General features: G+C 42.1%; 2 protein-coding genes across 3 annotated transcripts; one reads left to right on the top strand and one right to left on the bottom strand.

Annotated features, from left to right (window-relative positions):
• The first annotated feature begins 878 nt into the window (after positions 1 to 878).
• Positions 879 to 3,437, top strand: LOC119914454 (rhodopsin). The gene has a single exon (XM_038733760.1). The coding sequence runs from the start codon at positions 879 to 881 to the stop codon at positions 2,001 to 2,003; it is 1,125 nt and encodes a 374-aa protein (XP_038589688.1). The 3' UTR covers positions 2,004 to 3,437.
• Positions 3,438 to 3,579: 142 nt separating this feature from the next.
• nup155 (nucleoporin 155) lies at positions 3,580 to 17,831 on the bottom strand. Of its 2 annotated transcripts, none has more exons than XM_038733758.1 (34): positions 17,675 to 17,831; positions 17,260 to 17,426; positions 16,276 to 16,413; positions 16,038 to 16,134; positions 15,876 to 15,946; positions 15,702 to 15,794; positions 13,620 to 13,883; positions 13,453 to 13,526; positions 13,244 to 13,335; positions 13,035 to 13,132; positions 12,758 to 12,925; positions 12,464 to 12,564; positions 12,063 to 12,233; positions 11,857 to 11,967; positions 11,537 to 11,631; positions 11,360 to 11,445; positions 10,962 to 11,103; positions 10,746 to 10,812; positions 10,520 to 10,635; positions 9,479 to 9,582; positions 9,193 to 9,326; positions 8,799 to 8,990; positions 8,411 to 8,549; positions 8,173 to 8,308; positions 7,923 to 8,076; positions 7,728 to 7,832; positions 7,139 to 7,293; positions 6,875 to 7,004; positions 6,655 to 6,768; positions 6,424 to 6,544; positions 6,198 to 6,308; positions 5,701 to 5,837; positions 5,456 to 5,562; positions 3,580 to 4,541 (listed from the first exon to the last, which is right to left on the bottom strand). In XM_038733758.1, exons 2-34 carry the CDS (start codon positions 17,399 to 17,401, stop codon positions 4,403 to 4,405), a joined length of 4,104 nt encoding a protein of 1,367 aa, XP_038589686.1. In that variant the 5' UTR covers positions 17,402 to 17,426; positions 17,675 to 17,831; the 3' UTR covers positions 3,580 to 4,402. The 2 variants fall into 2 exon arrangements, with proteins under 2 accessions (XP_038589686.1, XP_038589687.1); XM_038733759.1 differs by having other exon boundaries at positions 17,663 to 17,812.
• Between the last annotated feature and the right edge of the window lie 67 nt (positions 17,832 to 17,898).

Below are 17,898 nucleotides of genomic sequence, written 5' to 3'. Positions count from 1 at the left end.
CAATTCTCAAGTCAGTCTACCAAATAGGCAATTAGTAAATTAGACTACTGTCCATTGTTAGTAGGCTACTGTATTACTTTTTATAAAGGAGAAGTGGTAGCCTACTAAAAGCTCTGCTGGCATTAGAAAGAAACTTCTTAAAGAAGAATGCCAAAATTTTTTGAATTGACTTATAAACAGTGTGCTATTTTAAATAGTGTGTAGGCTATTCATTTCTAAAGATTAAAAAAAAACAGTGAAAATCACAAAATTTGTGCCACCAGGGTGCAAAGTGAAGCGTCAATTGCTGCTGCAAGGACATACAGACAGATGAGTCGGTATGTTTTCTCTACATGAAGTGGGCTAACATTTTGTTTGTAATTTATCAAAGGACTCTAGCTAGTGGCTCTTTGGTTACCTCCACAGTTGCTCTGTTTTTTCTTTCTGCAATTAGACACACTATAGTCAGCATCCAGTCAGGGGACGCTCCTTGGGAAGCGCCTGTCATGAATGTAGCGAAATTCATCCTTTGAATTTAAACTATCCCTAAACCCACGCAGACACGAGGAGAACATGCAAACTCCACACAGAAAAGCCTGGGCAACCCGGTTTTGAACCCGCGACCTTCTTGCTGTGAGGGAACAGCACTAACTACTGCACACACCGTGCCGTGGCAATAAATAGGCTACACCTCGATCTCAGCGGGACTGCATGATGAAGGCTCCATGAGAAAATACAAAATGTCAACACGTTGTTTGAACTCTACAAGTGATTGGGTTGGGCTTTTTATCCTCGTCTATAAATGTCCAAAAGACGAAAGCCTCCAACATTACAAGCTTTGAAACTGTGAGACTGTACAGTAAAGATTAAGAGGTGTTGTCACCAGAACCTGATAAACGATGGAGGCAAAACATTTGATTCAATCCACCATCAGAGCGCTCATGTTCCTGGCAGGGGTCCTGGGAAACAACTGGCTGGCTATACGCTCCCTGCCAGGGCAGAAATCTGGCATCCACACCAACGAGGCCCTTTTCATCAACCTGGCTGTCTCCAACCTCATCACCAACTACCTGGTGGACCTGCCCGACACTGTGGCAGATTTCGCCGGACGCTGGTTCCTGGGGGAAGCCTTTTGTGGCGTGTTGCGTTTTTGTTCTGACCTCTCCGAGACCAGCAGCATCTACACGACCTTTTTCATCAGTGCTTTCTGGCACCAGAAGCTCGTCGGCTCCCTGAAACGGGGAGGCGCACCCGTGCGGATGGACAGCATGTGCTTGGTGGGCTGTCTGCTGGCTGGGAGCTGGACGGTGGCTGTGGTCTTCAGCATCCCGCACTTTTATTTTGCCACAGTGGAAGGGACAAATGAGACCCAAAAAGACTGTGTGGATGTCTTCCCTAATGCAACCGCCAGGCAAACCTATGATATCTTTTATTTAACCTTGGCTAATGCTCTCCCTATTGCTGGGATTGTATTTGCCAGTGTCCAGATTGTCACCACTCTGCTCCAAAGCCAGCGATGCATACGGAGCCATAACTCTTACCCTACCAAGGACGAAAACAAGAGTAGGCCTATTAAAATCCAGAAGCATGACACATCATTCGGCACGGTTTCTGCAGGCACCTCAAAAGATGTCAAAGACTCTGCATCCCCAACCCTCATTTACACGGGCGTGCCTGCTTCTCCCTGTCCAAATGGAGGGCTGTCAGGTCACTGCTCCAACAGGGAAACAAACACAGGCCGCAGAGCTGGAGCTCCACCAAGTCTTTCAAGGCCCAGCCAGATGCCAGCTAAGCCCAGTCCGAGCTCAAGCTCTCAGGTGAGGGCAGCCAAGAGTGTGGTGGCTGTAGCCAGCGTGTTCCTGGTCTGCTGGCTGACTCATCTGCTACTGCGCATTTCCAGCAACATCCACACCTCGCCAATAGTGCTGGAGGTGGCCGACTATATTGCGGCCTCCTACACCTGCATCATCCCCTACTTACTACTGCACGGAGTGAAAAAGCTCTCTTGCTCATGCAGAAGGTAGACGTGTACGTCACATCCAGTTTTTACTTCTGGACTCAATTCGTGTTTATGGAACCCATGTCTGGTTTGGGAAGACCTTGTGTCTCTGATCCTCACTGAACGCTTTCTCTAATCTCAATTTCAACATCCTAATTTATCACAGTTAGCCCTTTGATAAATAAAAGCATCTATTACTGTTATAGAAAACTGTGGAAGAGATGGAGATGAGCACATGAGCCTCCATTAGGAGCTAACCTCTCTGATCATTCCAATTTTTTTTTTTTTGTAGTAGGCTACTTTAAAATAATAAGTGATTTGTTTCATCGATCTATTTATTCTCGAACTATTCTGATAATCAGTTTAGCACAAATATAACATTCCCTGGTTTAACCTTTCCAGCTGTGATGGAAAATTGAGGATTTCTGGTATATATCTTAAGACGTTAATGCTCCACGATTAAAACAATCATTAGTTCCAGCCCTTTACTACTCATCACCTTGAACAGTCTTCTGCTTCTGGTGTCTGTTCTCCAAAGCTCTAAGTTTAAAAAAAGGCTGCAGCAGGCCCATCTCCCCCCTTACACATACTTTGTGAAGTCCAGGTTAACTCTGAAGCTTTGTTACATCTTCAGGACGTTTTCAGTGTTGAGACTGAAGACTAAACGTGGCGGGTTTTTACTGTCAGGGCTATAACACAGCTGTAATGGCCTGCCCACTGATCTCAGACAGACAGTCAGTAGGCCTATCATCTTTTAAATATTGTGTTGAATTCCATTCACTGGGATTACAAATAGTTGTAATATATTTTGTTGCTTTATACCTTATAATATCGCTTGTTCAGTCTTTTACCTCTGTGAAACACCTTGTGAGCGTATTTGTAAAAAGCTGTGTAACAATATTTCCAAAGCAAACAAATGTAAAAGGTTGGAATATAATAATATATTGTTGCTGCTCACGCTGCAGATTCTAAAAGCACAACTCTAAATTTCTTCTAGCTACTTGTGCACAAAGATGCTTAGTCACAATTGACATTTTTATTCATTTGCTACATAAATTTTACTGCATTTCTTGTTAAAACAGTATGTGTGATGGAGTTATTCTCAATGACATTATAATGTCACTACTTAGTTTGATTTGATGAAAGGGGCGGGACTGTTCACACTGATTGTATTATTAGTTGCCTTCCCACCTGGTAAACATAATTTATGGTATAATCTATTGGCACTTATGAGTGAACTGACTCACTGCATCATTAAGTGAGAAATTAACCCAGGATCTGGTGAAAATAATGAGTGCATGGCTATTACAGAAAGACCTTTAGCAATTACTGCCCTGTTGGTGATGACTGCAAGATACCCTGAGAGCCAGTTTTAATTAAAGATAATTGTGTAAACAAAAACAGTGATGACATGTAGTCCATTATTGGATGCCATCTGCAGTGTCACATGATGAACCCACAGAAATTTAATCCTCCTTTCCACTTGTAATTATGCCTAAGAACATGAGTTTGTTTGTTCACAGGTAACAACTAGGTTCATGAGTGTTTTCAAAACATCCTCACACACAAAAGCAATGACAAGTGTTGTTTCTTTATAAAAATGTTTTATGTATTTTTTCCTAAATGCAGGCCAAAGTTTCCAGTGTAGCACTGTGAACTGCACCATGTTAAAAAGAAGTTGTTCTACTTTCTAAACAATCAAAAAAGCACTCATACAGCACGTCACTGTTCAATTTATCAGCCAAGCCGACAAAATGCTCAGTTAATAATACACAAGGAAAAAAAGTTTAGGTGTGTGTACGACCTTTGGCAGAAGAGATGACATTATGGCCAAGTTATGTACATAATTACAACATCCAACACTTAACGGTTTGCTTGGAGTCAAATGTAAAACAATCAAAATGATTCCCCTGTGATCAAAAGGCTTTAGTCAGATATATTTACCAAGTCATAAGAAAAATCAGTAAGTACATTTTCTATATATGAAAACTAACCTGCAAAAATCAGATTTCATTTTTATGAACACGGGTAACTTAAATATCTTGCAATTTTTAGATATCTGACACAGCTACTTGCACACAATGCAAATAACCAACAGTGTCTTGCTTTCCAAAGGTTTGTTTCAGCATTGTGTTTAGACTTCTAACAAAAATGTATTAAATAAGTTATAAAACTCGTCTCTTCTGTCTCATCTTTATCAGAAGACTTTACCATCACCTGCTCCCACAGTCCCTTAACAACAAGTACTTGACAGGCTGTAACAGAGTGAAGACTGAGAAGAGCCTAACTATGTGGAATACAAACATTATTTTGTTCGAGCTGATCATGTAATCATGCTTTTAAATCAGCTGTTTAATTAAGGCCAACAGTGCAAGATCCAGAGGTCACCTGTCCCTTGTCCTGCGAAGAACATTATTAGTAACGTCAGTGGAGTTTCTCCAGCTTTGCCTGCAGTGACTTGAAGTTGCCGATGGTTTGTTGAAGGGCAGAGTTTGGGCTCAGCGACTGCAGCTCCACAAGGTATCCACAGATGTTGTCAAGACACACGTTAGTGAATCGGCGTCTGAAATGGTGGGGAAAAAAAACAAGCTGTTAAACCAAGTTCACTGCGGGTTTATTTTGAGAGTTTCAGTAACACACTAGGTATGTTGCTGACGCTTACATGAAGCTGATTTAGTCAAATCAAGTGGGCTCACTGAGCTGTAGTAGAGGGAGAGTAACACAAAGGGAGATTTGTACAAACAAACAAACAAAAAAAAAAGCTATAACTTTTGGCTCAGGCTGCTGAAGTCTCATTTTCGCTACAGATAAACTTTTGAAAGAATAAAGACTGTGCATTTCTTTACAGCCAATATGGACGGGAGGACCTATTAATAAACCAACCAAAAAAGAAACCCCTGCAACAAGTAGTTCTCACACAAAGGTATCTGACCATAACATACAACAAACAATAAGAATCATGCATGGACAAACATCAGTGGGCATTTAAAGTTAACAGTTTTATGTCTGTCTAATGTTTCTTTAACTGCCTGACTGCACACAAGTGATTGACAGACATGTGTTGCCTAGAAACAGCAAAAATTCCTCTTGCTGCAAAGAAATATCCTCCAAGTGTGATCAAGAGCTATTTTTCCCCAATGGTAACAATTTTGCGGTTCTTACTGGAGATATTGTTTTTCAAAATGTTCATCACGTTAACCGTTTTTAGCATTGTTCCTCCTGTGTAGACAGTGGAAGGTTTAATCCAACACCACTGTTTGTGATTACACTGTCACAGGATTTCATCTAGAGCAGCTTACAATAAAGTGAGCAAGTAGGGGGAGGTTCGTGCCTCATGGAGACTTTGGCTGGACACAGCTTTCATTTTCACAGGGATTTTAACCAGGGGATCACAGTTAATGTCTCTGTAAACACCAGGCCAACACTGCAGTGCCCACTACAGGCCAGCAGCTGAACAGCATCTCAGACAGTGATTACCGGTCATAGGTTGGTACTCTGCTGGGATCATCCACATATCCTGAAAGCAGCACGTGGATACACTCCACTAAATGGAGAGGTTTCCTCAGCCGCTGCCAACAGGGATCCTACAGGCGAGACACAATGGGGCAGGTTATGAGATTTAAGTTGAGAGATTTAAGTGCTACTTATAATCATGCAAGTCAATTTGAGCAAAACTGAAAAAGCGATGTTTTCAAACATGATATTTAATCTGAAGCATGTACCCGAGTTTTGAAGAGTTGGTCATAGACCTCCAGAAGACGCGGCAATTGTACTCCAATTTCCTGCATGGTGGAGGTGACGAAGCCCACGTCCCAGTTCAGTCGGCACACCTCCTGCTCTAGAAACTTTACTAGGAACTCTACAATCACACGACACACCAGCACTTGGTTAGCATTGCATACTCAGCAATGTGTTAATTACTGGGGAAAATGTGTGTTGCGTTTGACATAGATGATTCTGTGCATGCGTGCGAGTACCAAGAATATATATAAAATTGATCCTCGTCTCCACAGAGAAGACGGGTTTGAACAGGCTGGTTGTAATGGGAGGATAATTAAGCCTATCACCTAGAGCACCACCCTGCAGACCTGTACCACAGAGACACTGACATAAATGATGCAAAGGGGAAGTCTAATTATATTATAGAAAACAGCAAGGTGGAAATTTCAAGCAAGAGAAAAAAACTGAACATAATTATTGTGTGACTGTGAAATCTTACCCAGAGGGAAATATCTTGGTGTTCCAGCATAAATCTTTCCCAGTGATACCAGTTTCAAACTGAGAGATCTCATCCTGTCTGCTGGACTCATGGCCACGGTGTCTCCCAGTTCTAGACAAGACAAACCAATCATCACTGACACTAACATCACACACGGCATGGGAAGGGCACTTTTAAAAAGGTTTGGCCCGGGCTAAATGTTTGAGGTGTTGACATTTCAGCTTGCCTCTCTCCATGATCTCCTGCCACAGTGAGTGCACCAGGATTGGGTCAGAGTGTCCTGCGCAGTGAATGATGGCCAGCTTGCACTCGGACAATTTGAAATGGTCAGCAAACTCGCCATAGAGCTATATGAGAGAGCATAATTCAGCATTTACAAGCATTTCCCATTCACTGAAAATAAAAAACTTTATAATCGGCAACTCCTGCTCATCTTTGTTCTACTGCTGCATCTTACCTTGGTGATGTCCATGAGCTCAGAGTCCAACTGAGAGATGACGTTCTTCACTGAGGGATGATGGGAGTACTGTCTGATCAGAGTGTCCTGAATCTGTACTTGGATGCGCACCAGCTGGGAAGGGGAACAAGACACAGAAAGTCAGTAGTTACAACGCTAGTTTCATAGATGGAGTACACCCTAGATTTTTTTTTCACCATGATCGACACTGCATATATACCTCCATCTTCTCCTCCAGCTCGTGAAGGAACTCTCCATCAGATGCCTGAGCGGAGATACAGGAAGAACTCTTAGCAGACAAGATGGCTCGGGCGATATACTCCAAACGCTGCTTCAATGAGATCTCAGTGCTGCAGACAAATAATTAGGTACTGTTTTTTTATCATGTCATCATTTAAAAAAGAAAAAATAAGGACTTGTCGTCCATGTGGTGTATGCGTATATGTGGTAACCAGGTCTTATTATTCAGTCAGTGTGTCCAAACCTGTGCATGTCAGCGAGACGGGCCAGTACATTAGCTGCCTTGCCAAAGTTACGGTTCTTTTCGTAGTAGCGCCACAACAGGTCCATATTGTACACCTTACTCTGGTCCTGCTTGATCATATGCATCAGATGTTCCTCCAGGTATGGAGAATTCACCTGAACAGAGTACAAATAAAAAAGGACAGCGATCAGACAGACGACAAGTAATCATACTAACAATGCTGACAGACACATGTTTACTTTGGATATACCCAGGGCTATAGGCATATACAAAAGAAAAAATACTGCAAGGATCCAGGTAAAACATGGATTATAAAGATGTTCACTGTATTCCAACTGTTATTTTATCTGCCTTTTTCACATTTACTATAAACACATGTAAAGTGTTTCAATTCATCAGAAAACACACTAATCTGTGGGTGTGTGGGGTAATAAAATCTGGATCTGAAAATCACTAACTGATGTACTCATTTACAAAATCTGGGTATTCATTAAAATACGGAAAAAAATTAGATAAGCCTGGATATACAATATGCACAAATAGCAACTACATTAAGATGCAAGTTTCAAGTAAGACCTGGACACACTACCTGTAGCAGCTTGTCAGTCAGGTCAGCCTGAATCAGCCAGTTGTACAAAGCGATGTGAAACAGCTCGTCCTGAGACCTCTGGGCCAGACCGAGTATCTGCTCAAACTACAGGGAACAACATAGTTTCATTAATAATGCTGATCATGTACACCGCTGTGGCAAGAAATAAGCATCAACTGCACCATTCTTTCTCACATGAGCAGTAGCTTCTTCGTTGCTGAGCATGTTAGGGTCAGAGGTCATGACAGGAGGCCCTGGCTGCTTAGGGACGCTGGGGGACTGAGGCGCAGCTTTGCTCTGGTTCACCAGCTCCTGCATGGTGTCTGTGATGCACTTATAACATGAAAGTCTGGAACAGAGAAGGGAGGGTTGACAAAATGTCAGTGTCACAATTGGCTACAACAGCAAGCAATTCAATTTTTGTACTACTTCTTTGTTGTGTTACCTTTCCTGGAAGGCCTGCTGTCCCACTCTGTCGTCCTCAGGTTCTCCGTTCTTATAGAAGTGGGGCCCCAGTCTCTGCGGATCTTTCTTGTCTGCTGCCGAGAGGCACAACTCAAGGACTCCCTCGTAGAAACGCACTGAGACAGTTCAATATTATTTGTGTCAAACAATAAATAACAGCATTATTTAAACATATCAACTACACAGATAGAGGAAGTACAGGTTTTGTGTATCCCTACCTTGCCTGTACTGGGAGCAGACCAGCGGCAGGTCTGTGTGTTGGCTGATCTGCTGATAGAGACGTAGAGACTCCCTCAGTGTTCTCTCTTTATCTGCTTTATTCTGAATCTGCTTAGAGCTCTGCAGCAACTCATTAGCCTAAGTGGGAGACAAAAGTAACAAATTCAGTATTAAGACACATTAATCAATGTGGGTGAATCAATACCTTTTAATGCCCCTTAAGATTGCTAGAAATGTAAAAGCACCAAGACATCCGTAAAACATACACATTGCACTCCCCTGAGGCTGTAATAAAGACCAACACATTTAACTCCATATAGTACCTTTCAAGGTCTTAAGTAAAAAAATGTTCAAGAACCCAAAAACACCATGTTTGTGTATATGTACCTTGGAGCAGACGTTGTCATCACTGCTGTACAGCAAGGGACAGATGTCCCGCAGGTGATTGCTGATGGCATCCACAGACGCATTATCTTTGATGTAGACATTAATGAGTGCTGTGATGAGCGCCCCAGACAGCTCCTTGCCCCGTATCACTACATCCATAAAGCTTGCTCCTTTCATCTGCTCTTGAAACTCCTACAAAACATATTTGGAAGAGAAAAAAAAACAAAAAAAAAACAGCAGAGTGAGCAATGAGAGCTCCAGGAACAATGGAGAGCTCACATTGTACACCAGGTTTTTGGCTGAAAAACACATTACATTCAGGAAAGGATGTGGATGAATACTGCAGTGATGATGTATGAGCATCCGCAGGAGAAGTGTTTGTGCACACATGTACCTTTGGTAGCTCTGACATAATGAGGCTGAACTGATGATCACAGAGAAGCTTCCAGAGGGCCAGAGTCTGATAGGAGCGATACACTAACTGCTGGATTCCCTGCAGGGACACTTTCTCATAGACCTGAGCTTTGGCTGGATTAAGAGACGAAAACACAAAAAGACAGAGTTAAAGGAATTTGAAGGAAGAAACAGTGACGAGTGAAGTAAATAACTTTTTCTTATTTTGTTGGTACATCAAAGTTCCACATTCACTCTATTAATGTTGAATAAGATTCATAACTCACTGTGGTATTTCCTCTGGAGTTCCTGCTGTACCTGCTGAGAGCTGGCTCCGTCAGGACGCATAAATCCCAGCAGCCTTTGCTGCAGGTTGGCAGGGGAGCTGAAACTAAGAGGGAGCAGAACAGATGTTATTCAGGAGGGATGGGAAACAAGACTCATTTACTGTACAGTTTTTGCAGATCTGGATCCAGTTTTGCATGTGTTGTTATGTTCTGATCAGAAAAGGTGCGTGTGGAAGACCAACAAAAATTTTAAGGCACAAACACACAGATTAGTTTAGTGTAAAACTAAGGCACCATCCACTACTGCATTTTTTAATTAAAACTGAGACCTTTTGCTACATCTGCACTTCCTGTCCAGACTAAAATGACGAAAAGGATGACCTAAAACAGAGAAGTTTGGAAACGCTGCTGACCCCATTTTGCGTGTCAAAACTCAAGAGGGCGTTTAGGTGAAGACGGGCAAAAACGGAGGACTTTAGAAACAATGACGCAGACGCTCACGCTCGGCCCTCTGATTGGGTCTTATAAGTCGTGAAAAGCAGAAACACGATGCTACTAACAGAGTTTTTCAGTTAGTATTTTTATTAAAATATTCTGTACCGTGCAAATAACACTTATCTGCCTACACTTGTAGGCTACTGCATGTTGCAGCGTTTACTTGACTTGACTTGACTATGACTCCCAGTCTGTTTTCCGCCATCACAGTCCAGTGTTACATTCAGTACCAATCCCAGCTCGTTATTGGTGCATCCAAAACAAATATGGTCCGATTGTTCATCTGCATTTCTTTATTCTTTCGCCAAATCTTCTGTAACTATGGAATAGACCATCTGCTTCATGTTTACACCGGCACGCGCATGCCGGGTGTACCTGAACGGCCAATAAATGTGCGTTTTCAGTCGTTTTATTGTAGATGGAGATCAACTCTGATACGCAGCTAAAACGCTGGTGTGGACAGAGATCATATTCGTTTTAATTCTCCGTTTGTAAACTAAAACGGAGTTGTGTGGATGGGTTAGCAAGCAAAGGTGGAGGACTTACCTTGCAGCACCGAGAGAGGATGGACTGAACTGAGAGTTTTTATCAAGAAACTCCTGCAAACCAGAGAGCTCCAGAAGTACTGACTCCAGATCAAACAAACAAACGCTGCTTTCCAACTGTGGGGGCAACAGATAACAGTGTTAACCAACCACAACCTGCATTACGTAAGAACGTACAATCACTATTAAACCATTCAATAAATGTCTGGTACCTGTGTGATACTTACAATACTGACAGTCTGATTTCCATTGCTTATGGTTTTCTCAACAGCGAGGCTGCCATCCCAAATATTTCTATATAGTGACATCAGTAGGAAACAGGAGAGAAAGACATGTTTAGACATTATCACCATCACACGTCAGCATCCACATACTTCTGACTAAAGACCCACACATTTCAACTCTTGTCCAAAATGTGTCAATATGACAAATGATTTACATACCCAAGAATGCGAGCGAAGTAGACACAGATGCCGTTGTGCTTCCCTGAGAAAATCACCTCAGGGCCAGCTGACATGGGTGTGATGGGGACAGACCCAGAGTGCATTGGTGTGAAAGGTGTGGCCAAAGCTGGAGGCACTATACCTGTGGGGTGGGGGGGGTGGGGCAACAAACATGACAGATATCTGCACATTTATTTTATGATAAGATTATCAAAAGTGATGTTTGAAATGTTTTAATATTACATTTTGTTTACCTGACTAATCAATTTCTTGCAGACATAATGTAATGTGTGTATGAGGCTTTACAGAATGACACAGGCTGCCAGGTTTAGTCTTTATCTATATAAACCCCCACCAACGCCACCTCCAAGCCAGGTGGACAGTATTTACTTATTCACCTGGTGCTGGAGAGCTCATCACGGGGCCAACTGTACTGGGAGATGTCATGGCTGCTGGAAATCTCATTTGTGCTTCTCCTCCGTATCTGATCACAACAAGAACAGAGAAACCATTTTTAGTTTGTGTACAGCGTGTGTATGTGTAAATCTGTGCATGTATACATAATGTGGTCTGACCTGAAGAAGGCTCTGGTGGCCCACTGTGAAACCTCTCTGTCACAAGCAGCGCTGGAACAAGCCAGGATCAGAGCTGTGGCACAAGCCTGCTCCTCCTGCACAGAACAGATTAACAACTCAAATATATACTGTGTGTGTTTAACATGCCTGCACACTGATCTAAGGCTGCATGCCCTAATCCTGTGTGAAGGGTATCATGCAGGCTGCCGGCTCACTGTGTGTAGCCTAAAACCATGCATGTGTGTCGTGCTCAGGTTGAAGGCTACAGGCCATGATAAAGGGGATTATAAAATATTAGAAATTAAAATTGGGCTTCGTACCCTGTGCAGTTTGAAGAAGCGTTCAACCTCTTCACTTTCTCCCCCAGCACAGCTCACCAGCAGGTGACGGAGCTGGTCAACTGGACGCAGTTTTTGGAAGATATAACTCCCCTACAGGACAGCAAGGTGTCTACACTTAGTATACAACTTTAAGACATCATTTTGTCACACTACAACAAGACTGAGCACTACATAGCAGTTTTAACCTTTGCGGATAGAAGGACAAACTTCTGCGGAGGGATATTGTGCTGCTGGACCACCACAGGTGAATCAGTGATGGGGATCTGATCCTTGTTCAGGGGAGTAGAAATCTTGGTTGGTCTCTCTTCATTAAGAGCACAAAGAGCCCAAGAGTGTCCATCTACATTAGACATCATCTGCAACAGAACACAGAGAATCCAGATCATATTGTAGGAGTTTTATTAACCTGTGTATCCTGGATCTTAGGTAGTAAAACAAGCGGTTATCTGACTAAAGAAATGTCAGCCGAAGGTTTAATATTTCTGAAAATGCCCATGTATACACATGCTCCACTACAGAGGAGCAACCACTGGTGGTAAACACATAAAATTTGAATTAATTTATTCTATGTTTGTTATGTGCCAACCTGTGTCTCCATCAAGGGTTTCTTGAAGGGGAAAGAGTCATGGTTGATGCACCACAGAATATCACTGTCCTCGGTCTCAGAAGCAGCCATTAACAGAACACCTGCAAGATTCAAACAATGAAAAGACAAAATGGAAGTACAGGCGGATCTGGATTCTGGCCACTGGTGGCCCTGGGCCTGTATGCCAGTGAGCTGAACACAGCAATAAAAGGTTAACAAAACTAAACAAAACAATGATGAGTTTGACTACCATTGGATTGTTCTGGTAAAGAATAGCAGAAAAATTAGTTTTACCTTTGCTGTGTAGAGCCTTGTGGACCTTTGCAGGCTTCTGCAGGGTCGAAGATGCAGAAAACCCTGGTGGCAGACGGACATGGACCAAAGCTAGCAGGCTAGGTCGAACTGCCACATGCTTCTGGTGTGGAGGGGCAAAATGTGTGGTGCTGAAGTAGAGCCGCACACCTACAGAAACAGATTATGTACAGGCACACATAATGTATAAGCATTTCATATTACCCTACACATCTCCTACTATTTTTGCTCATCTTCACTATTGCCCTGTAAGCTTTACCTGTATGCGTGACAGCAAGCAGGTGACAGTCTGAGGACTCAGATCTGTCAATCACAGAGATCTGGACAATAGGTTTAAAGACTGAACGATCAATTGTCCTGCAAAGGAAGGAGAGTTTTCAAAGAGACAAAAAACAAAAACATGTGAGGAGCATGACAAATCACAGATGTGAAAGAAACATGTGTGAGGTTCAACAAACCCGGACATACCTCGCTATGTTTCCAGCAGCAGCCACAATGGAGCTCTGTGACATGGTTGCCACACGACTCATCCCCTGCCCATCAGCACCCAGGTCATACACCTAAACAGACAAATTGTTTATTATTTTATTTATACCAACAACCACCACCACAGAATTGTTAGTTTCTCAGCTGATCCGAAAAAGTCATTTGTGAGAAAAATTGACTAAACGTCATACCTGCAGGACACCTTTCTCGGAACGTGTGAACAGTGTGTTGCGGGAGTTGTCAATAGCAATCTGCACAATGGGGTCTGTGGAGCACAAGGAAGACGAAAGATTAAAGTGAAGTTTCATGACATCGAGGACATCTTTCACTCCACATGGAAATGCGTCCCAGTCCTTACCGTCTTCAGAGAAGGAGAACTGAAGCACAGAGGGGACGAGGAACGACAGAGCGCTTTTGGAGTGGTTGATTTTTCTGCAGCGCTGGCTCAGCCACCCAGCCTCAGCCTGGTAAGCGATCTCATAGAGGCAGCCGTCTTTTCCCGCCATAAAGATGCGTCCCAGGTCTGTGGAGGTGATGGACAGGATGTAGGTGTTGTCCGTGGGGATTGAGAAGAGGGGGTCTGGTAGCAGCTGCATCCCACCGGACATGCTGTCATTCAGCCCTACAAGAAAGGCGAGAGGGAGACAAGGATGACCCAGATAAACCAATACAGGTACACAAGGATATTAATAGCAATGTTGTCAACAAAACATAGCAGGAACATTAGATATGACACCTCAGTATCTCACCTTTATGTCCGTACAGGTACCATATTGATTAATTACAGCATTTATCTATGTACTGATTTAGTTTTTCTCTAAAGGGATAAAATGTCCTTATCTTGCACATTAGGGATGAAACAATTACCAGTTTAACGGTAAACCATGGTAAAATTCCCGACGGTTATTATTACCATACACATTTGAATTACCATGATAACCGGGTACGGTTAACCGCGCTGTTATAATCTCACGGCAAAGACTGTCCAGCGTCTCCCAGAAGCAGGCGCACATGTGCAGAATGCGACGTGGGTTTGTTTGGGTCAATGACAACGCGGCGGAGATTTTTCAGTCACTCTGAAATCCGGTCGTATTAGTTTTTTGAGAGTGCTGAGGGAAACTTGATTAAAGAAAATAACCTTATAGTGAACACAGGGTGAGTTAACTTTTAGCTATGGTTTGTCTCTCTGACTTGCTAACAGCGTGTAAACTGAAGCTCTCAGTGTTGCTGCTCTTGTAAAAATGCTACACGTTGTTCTGTTGCTGTGTGCGTCGGCAGAGTCTGTGCGTCCACTGCACATGATAACACGTTACGCAGTTCAGTCAACAAACCAGCATATCTAGAAACGCTACAGACTGCTCTGTATTTATGTCAGTTTTTGGTCTCATTACATTTGTTTTCATGTAATTGTCCACGGGGCCATTGTATTACATATATAATATAAAATCTTGATAATGCACACTTAAGACGACTTTTATATGTTTACAAAAAGGTATTTGCTGTTATTTTATTTTTTATGCAAACAAAATGGCAATTGTATTTGTAGTTTTCAATATAAAACTTGTTGAAATGGTTTCAGTGTGTGTATCAGTACATTTGAATCTTTTTTGGCACATTTTTACAATACCGTGATAATACTGATAACTGATCATTTTGGTCACTATAATCGTGATATGAAATTTTCATACCGTTTCATCCCCATTGCACATATGCCTAGCTTATGAATATCTGAATATCTGGCGCTTGTTTCTACAAATTTGACTACCTAAGTGGCAGCGTATTTAGCTTATGCCTGCAAGATGCCATGTTTTAGCAGCATTAAAGCAGTTAGACATTTTTTACTGCAGCATGACTGTCTTATTACAGGGTTCCCCAGAGGACTCAGGACAATGGGTTAAACTCTTGAAGCTGAAATTTAAATTAATGTGAAAACAGAGATGCTTCATGAGAATATTCCTCTCTGGCATGAAATAGGGCTGGATTTTCCTCAATAACAATACAACAAATGTTCAATAAATGTTTGGCTTAATTCATTTGAATCATGAACAAATAAGCACTTCATTTTTCTATTCAGATATTTTTGTTGAGGAAAAGGGACTGAATAAAAGAATTTATTTTACTTATGCATATTTGTTGAAAAAAGATTTTATCATAATTGTTTTGAATATTCTGACTCAGATTTGTTAAGTGATCCACTGTTTGTTCTGACCATAAAGAAAAAGTTTAAAACCACAGTTATCCATCTGGTTTCTTCAACTTTCATTCAGGAGCAAAAAATCTTGCTTTAAACTTTAAAGAAATTATGATTTCACATTTATCGTGATAATTATAAATATTGAATGATATGACATTTTTGGCCACCATACATGAACATAATCAGAGGCCACAGGAAACAACTCAAAGGCAGAGTCACTGTGACAGAGTTGTAGGAAGGACTCACCGGCCTGGCTCTTGGGGAAGCTCAGCCCGAGGATCACTACATCCACAGATGTGGCCAATACTAAGAGGTAGTGAATGTGTGGCTGTAAAATCCCTGGGAAGAAAAACACAACTTGTAAACATTGCTCAGATAAAACATTTAAGATCAATGCTGAGTGTAAGTGTTTACACATACCTTGCTTTGGTTTCACAAGGCCCACTGCTAGAATGGTTTCAATAAGGCCATCAAAATAAGCCACATCTCCTCTGCAAAGAATATAGCATATAAAAATTTATGAACTGTCTTCACTTATCATGAACACTGTCATTCAGTCCCATATAAGCCGAATGTACTCACCCATCTTCATAATTCCACATAAAGATGTCATTGTCAATAGTCAGCCATGCTCGACAGATCTCAGGAAAAACTCCCATCATGCAGTTACATTGCATATCTGTAAAACGGTTAAGTTGAAACTCAAATTCAAAACAAAGCAAAAGCAATCAACGTAACATTGTTGCTGTATGTCTGATGGAAATCTTTGGGTCCATATTTAAGCTTGGGCTTAGCTTTTCCGGAACGACCAAAAGGATACGACTGAACTGCTCCACCAGCTCCGGCGGCAGAGGGACCCGGCGGACTGCACTGAGCTCCGGGAGATTGGGCACACTGAGTAGACCCGGTCCCTGTAGGGGGTAGTCCATGTCTGACACTCCAGAGAGCGACGGCATATCTATCAACACAATTAACAACATCAATAAATCTGATTATGCACTATCCCCAGACCACATTTCATACCCTGATCACAATACATTTCTCCTGTATACTAACATATTCCATCATAGAGCAAACAGCATAAAAAAAAGTCAAGAGACAAATTTTGGGACCTCATGATATATATCTGTTGAAGTATGTTAACATTGGATAGAGCTCTCGTTAACCATTTTCAATATTCATCTAGTTATGCCATTCATACAACTTATTGCTTTTATCATAAGTCTATTTTGGATGGGATATGGAGGAAAGGATATCTGGTGGCCTGTTTTTGATCCATGCCAACATAAGTTTCCAGCTGTGCTAGGAAACTGGTATGTTTAAGAGGGAAACTTTCTAACAGCCATAAATCTGTGTGACACAGGTGTACACAGTGGATGCCTCATTCCTGTAAATAAATCTGGTTAGAGTTTGGTCGATAGTTGAGTGAAGAACTGATATAATATCACTGTCTCATTATGAGTTGTTAATTGGAAAATGCCACAAAATATTTTGATATAGCTGGGGTTTTTTATAAGCCTCATCACAATACTTTGTCTGTGAACGATGTCTGTTGATGCAGTTTAATTAAATGGTACTAGGCACAGGATCATTCCCCAAATCGTTCTTATGTTGTGCCTTTATCTGTGTGAAAACAATCTTTGAAAGCACAGGTAGTTTTGTCTGTATACAAGTGTGGGTCAAAACATATATATTTTCTTTCATCAACAACATCGTCCCACCTTTGTAACGTAACAGCCCTAGTTTAAATAGAAAAACTTTGGTTTGGTACCCACGCATATGTCTTTCTCTCCACATGACTTACTGTGAGAGGGGACGCTGAGCAGCTCCGACAGGTCAGGAAAGCAGCGGTCATCCTGCAGGTGTCTGTCAATCAGCCGGGCAGAGTTTTCCAGCGCTTCTGCGAGTGCAGCTGCGGGGCTGCTGGGTCCAGCGCTGGAAGGCATGGTTGGGCTACCACCGCTAACTTATCTACAGATAAAGTGTTAGCAAAGTTAGCCGAGGTGGCATACGTGAATAATGGAAAGACATAACATTACCGCAAACCTCACAACAGCAAGTGAAATGTTTCTGTGATCCCGTGCTAGTTAATGTTGGCAAGCTGGTAGAAAGCTGTAATGTTAGCAGACCGCTAGCATTAAATTCGTATTATTTAGCATGCAAGCTACATGCTAGCTAAGTGTGAAATAAAGTGTTTCAAACTGAACTCGTTGCTTTACCCGACTGAAAAGATTCCGCGTGATACTGAGTTATTTGGCTAAGAAGGTTTGTTCGCCAGGTCAGCGTCAAAATTTAAACAGATACATCTAACATACACAAAACTAGCAGCCCGCCAACCTCATGCACAGCGGCTGAGGTGAAAGGTTTTATTCCGGTGGACCAACTTCTTCTTCGTCTCCTTAATTTTCTGCAGACTAGGCGAAATACAAAGTTATGCTGCCAT

The sequence above is a fragment of the Micropterus salmoides genome, unplaced genomic scaffold (assembly GCF_014851395.1).
Source record: "Micropterus salmoides isolate LMB-PRFRI ecotype aquatic unplaced genomic scaffold, ASM1485139v1 Ms_hic_scaffold_20, whole genome shotgun sequence".
NCBI classification, from domain to species: domain Eukaryota; kingdom Metazoa; phylum Chordata; class Actinopteri; order Centrarchiformes; family Centrarchidae; genus Micropterus; species Micropterus salmoides.
Note: the sequence above shows the minus strand (reverse complement) of the source record. Positions and strands in the feature narration are given on the sequence as shown.

Bases quoted from the DNA above. Each gene is read 5' to 3' on its own strand.
- nup155 (XM_038733758.1), bottom strand. From the start codon at position 17,401: ATGCCTTCCAGCGCTGGACCCAGCAGCCCCGCAGCTGCACTCGCAGAA. The intron at 11,104-11,359 runs GTGAATAAGTAA...CCCACCCCACAG, and splicing joins GATGAGCTCTCCAGCACCAG to GTATAGTGCCTCCAGCTTTG. The intron at 10,813-10,961 runs GTATGTAAATCA...GTCACTATATAG, and splicing joins TACTTCGCTCGCATTCTTGG to AAATATTTGGGATGGCAGCC.
- LOC119914454 (XM_038733760.1), top strand. From the start codon at position 879: ATGGAGGCAAAACATTTGATTCAATCCACCATCAGAGCGCTCATGTTC.